Source organism: Panthera onca, chromosome E1 (genome assembly GCF_046562875.1).
Source record: "Panthera onca isolate mPanOnc1 chromosome E1, mPanOnc1 haplotype 2, whole genome shotgun sequence".
In the NCBI taxonomy this organism is placed as follows: Eukaryota; Metazoa; Chordata; class Mammalia; order Carnivora; family Felidae; genus Panthera; species Panthera onca.
Genome location: NC_138352.1, coordinates 56,968,585 through 56,979,825, shown reverse-complemented (window position 1 = coordinate 56,979,825; position 11,241 = coordinate 56,968,585). Strand labels below are relative to the sequence as shown.

Genomic DNA, 11,241 nt, shown 5'->3' with positions numbered 1-11,241 from the left:
GTGTGTCTGTGAGGATGTTTCTGGAAGAGGTTAGCATTTGAATCAGTAGACTGAGTAAAGAAGATTGCCCTCACCAACATGAGTAGGCATCACCCAATCCATTGAAGCCCTGATGAGAACAAAAAAAGCAGACGGAGGGTGAATTTGCTCTTTTTGTTTGAGCTGGGACATCTATCCTGTCCTGCCCCTGGATACTAATGCTCATGGTTCTCAGGCCTTTAGACTCAGACTGGATCATACTACCAGCTTTCCTGGTTCTCTGGTTTGCAGATGGCAGATAGTGGGACTTCCTATCCTCCATAATCATGTGAGCCAATTTCTATAATGAATCTCTTCTTATAATCTATATCTATATTTATTTATCTACATATATCCTATTGGTTCTGTTTCTCTGGACAACCCTGACTATATATGGAGGGAGAGTTCCAAGATGGCAGGTAATAGAGTTTGTGGTGGCATGTATGCTCCAAACATAAAATACATGGCTGGGAAGATTTTCCTTCGACTAGGAGACAAGTGTGCATTCAACGTGGATCATCTTTTCTGATCCTCATACTTCCCTGACTTCAGTGAAACCAGAGATATTGAATTAAATTAGCCTTCATGACCAACTGAGAGAGCTTGTAGCCCTTACTCTAGCTTCCTTCAAATAATTCCCTTAGGTTCTTGTTAATGGGCAATGAGGCAGAGAGAGAAAGAGAGAGAGAGAGAGGCAAGAAATACAGTGAGCATGCAGGGTATGGTTCAATTAAAGGGTTATTAGTAAACCTGAAGAAATGGCTGATGCCAGATACCTCTTGGTTTTGTTGTTGGGGAGAAAGGGGAGGAAAGAGGCAGAGGACAAAGACTGTAGGCCATATGCATCCCACATGCTGGGAAAGGATTACCCAGGATAAGAAGAAGACTGTATGAAAAGAAGATTGTGCAATAATATCTCTTATTCCCACGCTCTTTCTACATCATGATTGTGTTAGTTTTCCATTGACGTAGACCCTCCCCTCAAATCTGGGCAAGTTCGTGACTATAGAGTAAGTGACACTAGTGACTTGTGAGGACAGGTCATAAAAGGCAATGCAACTTCCACCTCATTCTTCTGGGCTGCCTTGAGGATGCCCAGGCAGGCTTTGAGTCTTTCCAGATGATGTTCCAGACATTACAGAGCAGAGACAAGCCATCCTACTTTGCTTTTTCAGAATTCCTGGCCCACAGAATCCATGAGCATAATAACATTATTTATATCACATATAAAATGATTTATTTCACTGTATTTGGGCTTTCTGTTATGCAGCAGTAGCGACTGAAACAAAGACTTTCTCTGGGTCTCTGGTTTGTCTTCACTTGTGGTGGGAACCAAAAGAAAGCACCAGATGGTTACATCTTGACTTTTCTGCATCCATGAAATTCTAAGGGAGGGGGGTGGTTAAACAGGGCTGACTTTCTCTTGTCAGCTATATTTATCCACACCTGTAGATATTTTCCAGCTTGCCTTTTATTCCATTAAAGACAGAAACATACTTTATTATAACCTGTGTTTGATAATTCCAGGATCTGAATTGTCGTCTGTTTATGCTCTCTTGTTTCTGCTGATTCTCACTCATGGTGTCTTGTTTCCCTGTGTGCCTAGTTATGCACGACTGAAAATTGTTCACTGTACCAGTAAAGTTAGGCTAAGTTATGGTTACTGCAGTAACAACCAACTCCCCAATTTCCCAAGTCTTATCACAATAGGAGTTTATTTCTTGCTCATGCTCTATGTCCCACATAGCCATTAGGAGTCTCTAATCATCATACTTACTTAAGGGTCCAGGCTGACAGTTGCTCTAACTCTAGACAGACTTCCAGAAATCTTCTTGGGAGGGTGAAGAAAAAGTGGCACATTATACATCAGCTCATATAGCCTTGGTGTGGAAATGATGTGTGATATGTGTCACTTCTATTCATATGTTATTAGCCAAAACAAGTCACTTAGCCATGCCTAACTCCAAAGGGGATAGAGAAGTGCATTCCTGCAATGTTTCTGAAAGAGAGAGAGAGAGAGACAGAAATATTTGGTGATAGCACTAATGATTGCCACACTTTCTTTCCTCTGAATATCATCTGTGGGACTTTGTGGAGGTAGGATAGTGGTGTGTTCTTCCAGACAGGATTTGAATTTGTTCCTGCCAGTACACTGGGGCACTACCAGTCAGAAGCCTCTTTCAATTCATGGCCAGAAGTTTTTTTTGAATGATTCAGTTGTGAATGGTAACTTTCCTTACAGTGCCGTGGTGATGGGAGGTGACTAGGCTGAATTTATGTCTGGGTCACCAAGAGGTGTGGCCCTTGAGGGTCCCAGTTTATGGAAGGGAGCCTCTACCTTGGTTGGGTCCTAGACTTTATTTTCTGTTTCTATCTCCCAGAAAGGTCATGAAAACTAAAATTCAAGTTTGTCAAATTCAGCAAATGCTCTCAGAAGAGAAGTAATGTCAGCTCAGTGATGCTGTTAAGAAGATCAAGGGGTGCCTGAGCGGCTCAGTCTGACTTTGCTCCTGTCATGTTCTCTCAGTTTATGAGTTTGAGCTCTGCATTGGGCTCTGTGCTGACAGCTCAGAGCCTGGAGCCTGCTTCGGATTCTGTGTCTCCCTCTCTCTCTGCCCTACCCCACTTGCGCTCTGTCTCTCTCTCTGTCTGTCTCCCTCAAAAATAAATAAACATAAAAAAAAAGACTAACAATTAGAAAATAATACAGCATATTCAGTTGTTTTCATAATGCAGGTTAGTCCAAATAACCTAGCCTGCCATACCATCTGAAACAGAACCTCTGGAGGTATCCTGCCCCATACAGAAGTCACAATATGTGGCTATTTCAACATAAAGATATTAACATGAAATAAAATTTAAAAATTAGTTTCACCTTAGCCACATTTCAAGTGCTTAATAGTCATATGTGTCTAGTCGACTCCATATTGGACAGAGCAATTACAGAACATTCTTGTTATCACAGAAAGTTCTATTGGACAGTGATACTTGCAGACCTGAGATTGGGTGAAGCAGTGATTGATAACAATGAAAGATGGGTAAGGAATGGCAGCAGAGACCCCACTCTCTTATAGTGGACACCTCTCAATGTACTGCATTACAGGGGATCATCTCACATTCATTCATGATTTTAGTTTTTCATTTATTTAACAAATATTTATTGAGTGCCCACCTTACAGCACCCACTGGGTGTAAACTGGTGAATAAAACAGCTATGACCTCTGTGGTTGTGAAACATACAATCATAGAAGATATTCTTACTATAAGGCTTACTTACCTTAAGACAAAGGAGCCGTTTTCTGTGGTTCCATCCAGAAAGCCTGACATAAAGGGCAATAGGCTCCAGAAGCAGGCACATCTGGGTTTGAATCCAAGCTCTGCATCTTCTAGTTAGAGTAATTGATCTTCATGAGCCTTAATTTCCTCATCTACAAAATAAGGATCATATCACTTACTGTATGTAGTTATCTTGAACATTAACCACATAAACACATATAAAGTACCTAGTGCAGTGCCTGGGCACAAAGGGAGGGGCTGATAATGCGCCCCCTTGGCCAAGAGGTGGTTAATTGTACACATGATTTAAAATCAATGCCATGCAAATATAATAAGCTTCTCAGAAGTCAAGTTTTTGTCGAGCTGCTTCTGGTGAAACCAGAATCAGAGCTTGTCTTGTGATTGTCTCAAAAAGAAACACCAGAAACTGCATGTGTAATATCACCCAATGCACACAAGAGGCCGCCAAAACAGACACCACACCAAAGTTTTTCACGACTGCTGTTATGTTCCCATCCTGTTTTTTCTTGGACACCAAGCATTCATTTAATAGGCACTCAAGTACCCCAATTAGGAAAACCACATTGTTATTGTAAAGTAGTATCTGCCACACACCAAAATAAATTCCTGATGGATAACAGCAGTAAGTGTAAAAAATGCAACTATAAAAACTAAAAAAAAAAAGAAAGAAAGAAAAGAAAAAAAAATAGTTGTCTTGTTTGGGAGTGGTGAAGAAGTTTCAAAGCACAAAAGGAGCAGGAAGGAAAATACAGGTAGATGTGCCTATATAAAAAGAAAATTAAATGCATAAAAAATCCATAGACACAATTAAAAGATGATACCCTGAGACAATTTTGTAGGAAGTGTGAGAAAGGAAAGTTAATGCACTTAGCATAAAATAAGATGTGTAGCTTGAACATATAATTCCCAAAAGAAGAAAAAGAGATCTTAACAAATGCACTAAGAATGAAGTCACTACAAATAAATACTACAATGAGATTCCATGACCTGACTACCAATTACAACAAATCTCTTGACAAAGAGATTTTAGAGTAATACAAATTGGGGCCCTTGGGTGGCTCAGTCGATTAAGGATCCAACTCTTGATTCAGCTCAGGCCAAAACTGAGCTTGGGTTTTCTCAGTCTCTCAATCTTTCTGCCCTCCTCCCCCAAATAAAATAAAACTTAAAAAAAAAAACTTAAAAATTGGTATTGGTGAAGGCATCTGTGAAATGGGTGAAAATGGGAATGATTTTTTTGGAGGATGATTTTTCAATATTTATTTATAGCCTTAAAATAATTAACATGCTGAAGATTCAGTAATTATATTTCTAGGGATTTACTTTAGGGAGATAATAAGAAAGTTGCATAAAGACTCACATCAAAGAAGCTCAGTTTCGTGTTTTGCTTTGGAAAATTGGAAACAGATATCCAGCAATATGGAAACATAATTTCTCAGACTTTCATACTATTTAATAATCAACATCTTTATGAACATTTTCTCAGGTGAAGGACAATATTTGGTGTATAAATCAAATTTTTTTAGAATGGTTTTTTTCGTGTGTTTTGTTTTTTAAAAATTTACATCCAAGTTAGTTAGCATATAGTGCAACAATGATTTCAGGAGTAGATTCCTTAATGCCTCTTATCCATTTAGCCCATGCCCCCTCCACAACCCCTACAGTAACCCTGTTTGTTCCCCATATTTAAGATTCTCTTATGTTTTTCCCCTCCCTGTTTTTATATTATTTTTGCTTCCCTTCCCTTGTGTTCATCTGTTCTGTGTCTTAAAGTCCTCATATGAATGAAGTCACATGATATTTGTCTTTCTCTGACTAATTTCGCTTAACATAATACCCTCCAGTTCCATCCATGTAGTTGCAAATGGAAAGATTTCATTCTTTTTGCTTGCCAAGTAATACTCCAGTGTGTGTGTGTGTGTGTGTGTGTGTGTGTGTGTGTATACACCACATCTTCTTTATCCATTCATCCATTGATGGACATTTGGGCTCTTTCCTTACTTTGGCTATTGTTGATAGTGCTGCTATAAACATTGGGTTGCATATGTCCTTCAAAACAGCACACCCGTATCCCTTGGATAAATACCTAGTATTGCAATTGTGGGGTCGTAGGGTAGTTCTATTTTTAATTTTTTGAGGAACCTCCATATTGTTTTCCAGAGTGGCTGCACCAGCTTGCATTCCCACCAACAATGCAAAAGAGATCCTCTTTCTCTGCATCCTCGTCAACATCTGTCGTTGCCTGAGTTGTTAATGTTAGCCATTCTGACAGGTGTGAGGTGGTATCTCATGGTGGTTTTGATTTGTATTTCCCTGATGATGAGTGATGTTGAGCATTTTTTCATGTGTCAGTTGGCCATCTGAATGTCTTCGTTGGAGAAGTGTCTATTCATGTCTTTTGTCCATTTCTTCACTGGATTATTTGTTTTTTGGGTGTTGAGTTTGATAAGCTCTTTATAGATTTTGGATACTAACCCTTTATCTGATATGTCGTTTGCAAATATCTTCTCCCATTCCATCAGTTGCTTTTTAGTTTTGCCTATTGTTTTCTTCGCTGTGCAGAAGCTGTTTATTTTGATGAGGTCTCAGTAGTTCATTTTTGCTTTTGTTTCCCTTGCCTCCAGAGATGTGTTGAGTAAGAAGTCGCCGTAGCCAAGATCGAAGAGGTATTTGCCTGCTTTCTCCTCGAGGATTTTGATGGCTTCTTGTCTTACATTTAGGTCTTTCATCCATTTTGAGTTTATTTTTGTGTACGATGTAAGAAAGTGGTCCAGGTTCATTTTTCTGCATGTTGCTATCCAGTTTTCCCAGCACCACTTGCTAAAGAGACTGTCTTTATTCCTTCCTTCTTTGTGAAAGATTAGTTGGCCATACGTTTGTGGGTCCATTTCTGGGTTCTCTATTCTGTTCCATTGATCTGAGTGTCTGTTTTTGTGCCAGTACCATACTGTCTTGATGGTTACAGCTTTGTAATACAGCTTGAAGTCAGTGTACAAATCAGTTTTTACAGTATGATTTCAATTTTGTAAAAACAGGTGTCAGCATGAAACACTAGAGTATCCATTGGTCTTACCTTTATTCTGGAGTTTCTATCACTCTTTTTTTTTTCACTCTTTTCTCATGACTTGGGCATCAGTGGGGTGTTTCTATAATCACTGCCCCCAGGGTAGGGTTATTACTATAGAAATGTGGAGTAAATGAGCCAAGTCAACGCTCTGTGTATGCAATTCAAAGTAGACTTCTGTGCTGGAGGACAGTGGGTGGTCAGACAGAGAGGGCCTTGTGGCCTCCTGGATGGAGGGTGGAAGGATGTAGAATTTGGGGAGAACAGGGAGGAAAATATCTCAGCTGTGCCATCAGAAGAAGGATGGTGGCCGTGAATAAGAGAGAACCATATACTTTTCAGTGGATGCCCACGGTGCATCCTTTAACGCTACGATACTCTCTTTAACGCTACGATACTCTCTTTAATGCTATGATACTCTCTTTAATGCTACAATACTGTCCAAGCCCCACAAAACTCAGATGCCATTTCCAGATGAAGGATGGGGAGACAGAAATTTTGAATGATTTCTGAGTTTGTACAAAACTGACTCTTCTTCCCCCTCAGTTGGAATGAAGGTTGAAAATAGTTTAAGCAGTCTAAGAGAAAGGTAGTTATGTATTCTTAACATACCTTGGAACATGGATTTAGAAATTTGTACCTGATATATATATGCTTATACATAAATATGTGTCTGTATAGCTACCTGTATTCATATCAATATTTATATGGAAGTCTTTAGAGAAAGTGCTAAAAAGGGAAACTAGAATATTAGCAGATTATCTTTGTTGTGTGGTTATGGATGATTTTTATTTTCTTGCTTTAATTTTTTGTATTTTCCAGAAATTCCACAATAAGCAGGTATGAAATTCATAATGCAAACATTATTGTTTTTATTATTATTTAACTATAGCATCAAAGGCTAATGACAATCTGGAAAAAATATTTATAAATCATCATACAGACCAAGCTTTTGTTTTCTGTTTCACAAAGCAGCCCTATCAATCAATCAAAGCACGTAAGCATATGAAATGTTGCTTAATTTCTTTCATGATAATAGAAAAGCAAGTTACTACAATTGCCAGATCCTATCTTTCTTCTATCAGATTGGCAAGATCATGAACTTTGATTACACATTGTGTAGGTCCTGTCACACACTGATGGGTGTGTAAGTTGTAAAACCTTTATGAAGGGTGATTTGGCAATAGCCATCAAAATTACAAATGAAAAAACTCAAGGATCTGGCAATTTCTCTTCCAAGAGTTTATGGGAGGGCTATAGAAAGATATGTGTAAGTACACAGTTACATAATAGCAAAATATTTAAAATTAAAGTTTATAATAGCCAGATATTGGAAATATTAGAAACAAATGTCTTTCAATAGAGAATTTGTTAAATAAATGATCAGTACAATAGAACACTATGAAAATGTTTTTATGTACTGAAATAGAATGAGCTCTAAGATATCTTGTTAAGAGGGAAAAAAAAGAGTTAAAACCAGAGTGTATACTATGCTACTATTACACCTGCTATCATGTATAAAGAACAAAAACGTATCTATATCTATCCATCTGTTTTTCTTGTATATAAATAATACAATAGCTAATGTTTATCAAACAATATGTAGCCAATACACTGCTCTAAGAGCTTTATATAACTCAGTTAATCTTCAAAACAGCCTGTGAGATTGGCACTATAACTATCATAATTTCCATTTTATAGATGAGGAAATTCAGGTGCGGAGGGGTTAAGTGAGGCTGGGAGCAGAGGGGAGGGCAGGTGAGAGGCAAGAGAACTGACTGGTGGACACAGAAAGAGGAGAGACTTTGCACTGCCTGCCCTTTGGTGTCCTTCTCGTGTGACTGCATTGCCTATTATTAAAAAGAACGAGGGGCGCCTGGGTGGCTCAGTCGGTTGAGCGTCCAACTTCAGCTTGGGTCATGATCTCACAGTCCATGAGTTCGAGCCCCACATTGGGCTCTGTGCTGACAGCTCAGAGCCTGGAGCCTGCTTCTGTTTCTGTGTCTCCCTCTCTCTCGTTGCCCCTCCCCTACTCGTGCTCTGTCTCTCTCTGTCTCAAAAGTAAATAAAAACATTAAAAAAATTAAAAAAAAAAAAGAACGAAAAGGACGTGTCTGTCTTGGACCTCACTGTATTACACTTGCCCAGAGGTGTCCATCTGTGGATGTGCAGTCCTGGAAGGAACACTGGACCAAGAAACAGAACATCTGGGCTGCCTCACTCCATCATTAATGTGTCCTCTCCTGGGCCTTTGTATCAGCTTCTATAGAAAAGAAGTGCTTCAGGGTGATGGTCATGGTGACATTAAATTATGTCAGTGTTTCCTAATCTATTTGAGAATTTGAGTCATCTGGGAAGCTTTAAAATATATAGCTTCTCAAGCTCCCATGAGCACATACTCTGATTTAACAGGACTGGGGTCCAGGTTGGAGGTCTGCATTTTTCAAAAGCCTCCGCCCTCGGCAATTCTGACATAAAATCACCTTTAGAAACCCTGGACCACATGATGTCTCCCTCCCAGTTCTAAATGTCCACATCCTGTGAAGTACTGAGCATCCTATCAGATCCAAGCAACCCATTATCTGGCTCCACCCTTCTCAGTCCATCTAGCTGGTCTTGGAGGCTGCCTTACCTCCACGCCCACCTAAAAAGAAAAGGCAAATTAAAAGGAGGGGCTGTGTCTCTTGATCCAGATCTCCACACCCACTGCCACCTTCATCCCCACCTCCCACTCAGTCCCCTTCTCTGGGTGCTGCCTTCCAAAGGTCGAGCCTGTAGTCTCCAGGGTTGCCACCACCATTCCAAGGTACCAAACCCAACCCGGAGATAGGAATTTCGACCCATCGTGGAATTCACACGCGGACCTGAATCCTCTGTGGATTCTAGCCTCTTCCCAAAGGCATTTTATGCCCTGCCATGGTATTCTGGGTGTTTTGTATGCTAATCCCGCCTACCGCCAGGTGGTCTATGAAGTTGGAGCTCTTAAAAGAAGTGCACAACATTCCCATTTTAGTGAGATGTTTTGGACATTCCATGATCTTCCGTCCTTCTTCTTCCCTTCCTTCCCCTCCCCCGTCCCGTCTCCTTCCATCAAGGAAAGGGTTCTGATCACCGCTCTTCCAGCCCACTTAGAGAGGAGGCTGAGTGTTCAGTTCACCCGGAGGCCCAGGGAGAACGTGGCTCCCACCTCTTGCAGTTTTATGATGAGTCTCTTTCCATTGCACAAGGCAGTTATTAATCATGACTGATGCTCACTGACCAAGCCCAAACAAATGTGTGGCACACTCCACATACCACACACAGTCACAAATGTTTGCTTTGCTCACATGGGCCCGCACGAGGATACCATTTCCTCCTGGGAGGAGCCACAGGACCGGACCTCGTAGAGCAGCCACTCTGCCTGCAGCAGGAGGCGCAGGGCCCCCGGCTTTTGCCCATCTGGATTTCCAGGACGAGCACTCACGATGAAATGGGGTTGGCTGCCAGCTTGCCACCCGAGGAGACGTGGAAGGGGAGGACCCATTCCAGAGACAGAGGCCGCGGCTCCCTCTGACCTGGGCTAATGACGGCTGGCCCGTGTTTGGCCATGATGACAGGTCTTTTCGAAGATGGCATTTTTACCCTCTGGACAAATAGCAGTTGGCCCGAGTGGGGCTTTTTTATGAGTTGAGGTACTCAGGGCTGGAAAATAAACAGGCAGCTAATGAGACGTTCTTATGGAAACTGGCATAAATAATAACAAAGGAAACATCCTGTCCCCTGTGCCAACACCCTCCGGTGAGGGGCTATAAAAGCTGCTGGCCGCTGGCCACCGTCAGACGTGGGGAACTCCGGCCGCGCTCCTGACCTGCCACCTGACCAGCCGGGACCATGGGGTGCTGCCCGGGGGACTGCTTCACCTGCTGCCCTCAAGATCAAGACTGTTGTGAAGTGTGCTGCTGCCAGCCCGCCTGCTGCGGCTGCTGCGGGTCCTGCTGCGGCTGCTGCGGGTCCTGCTGCGGCTGCGGGGGCTCGGGCTGCGGGAGCTCGGGCTGCGGAGGTTGCGGGAGCGGCTGCTGCGGGAGCGACTGCTGCGGCAGCGGCAGCGGCTGCGGCTCGGGCTGCGGGGGCTGCGGGTCCAGCTGCTGCGGGTCCAGCTGCTGCGGCTCGTCCGGGTGCTGCGGCCCCGTCTGCTGCCAGCCCACGCCCGTTTGCGAGACGAAGTGAAGCCCCCTGTCTTCTCCGCGGAGGTGGCCCAAGCAAAGCCTGCACCTGCTGCATGTGGGGACCCCTCGTCTCCGGGACCTTCCCCGCATCCAAGACAGCATCCTGCCTCCGTGTTATTGGTAGACGAGGGCTTGTTCTCCAGCGCCTGCCCTGGTGTTTCAAGGCCCCGAGCACAAGAGCCATATGCTGGTGAGAGATGGAAACTGGTTCCCATACAAAGTGATCCCGAAGCTCACAGGGTGAATCCCCATGGCTTTATTTTCATGGACTCACATGTCTTGTCACTATAAGGCATCCTCTGACTCAAGGTGGCTTTGGGACTGACCCTTCTCCTCAGCTCTCTGCTGCTTTTTGGTGCGAAGATTTCTTTGTTAACTTCTTAATAAATTCGAGCTTGCTGGCATAACCAAATTAGTTCTCCCGCCTCTTCCTTGGCTCCCTCTTGGGCACCGGGCCAGGAAAATTTACTCTGGCATCCACAGTCAGGGTTTTGAAATGTGGTTTGTGGACCACTTGCATCAGAATCACCTGGGGACTAGTTAAAATGGAGATTCTGGAGCTCCCCCACCTTCTCCCCCACCCCCAGACAGGCAGAGTCAGAATCCACAGGGGAGTGGCCCGCTGATCCGTGTTTTTAACAAGAACCCTAGGTGTAA

At 42.7% G+C, this 11,241-nt stretch overlaps 1 protein-coding gene across 1 annotated transcript; it reads left to right on the top strand.

Moving 5' to 3' along the window:
* The first annotated feature begins 10,249 nt into the window (after positions 1–10,249).
* On the top strand, positions 10,250–10,933 carry KRTAP17-1 (keratin associated protein 17-1). The gene has a single exon (XM_060646111.3). It carries the CDS (start codon positions 10,250–10,252, stop codon positions 10,583–10,585), a length of 336 nt encoding a protein of 111 aa, XP_060502094.1. The 3' UTR covers positions 10,586–10,933.
* The last annotated feature ends 308 nt before the right edge of the window (positions 10,934–11,241 follow it).

Excerpts from the sequence above, each read along its gene's own strand:
- KRTAP17-1 (XM_060646111.3), top strand. The coding sequence starts at position 10,250 with ATGGGGTGCTGCCCGGGGGACTGCTTCACCTGCTGCCCTCAAGATCAA.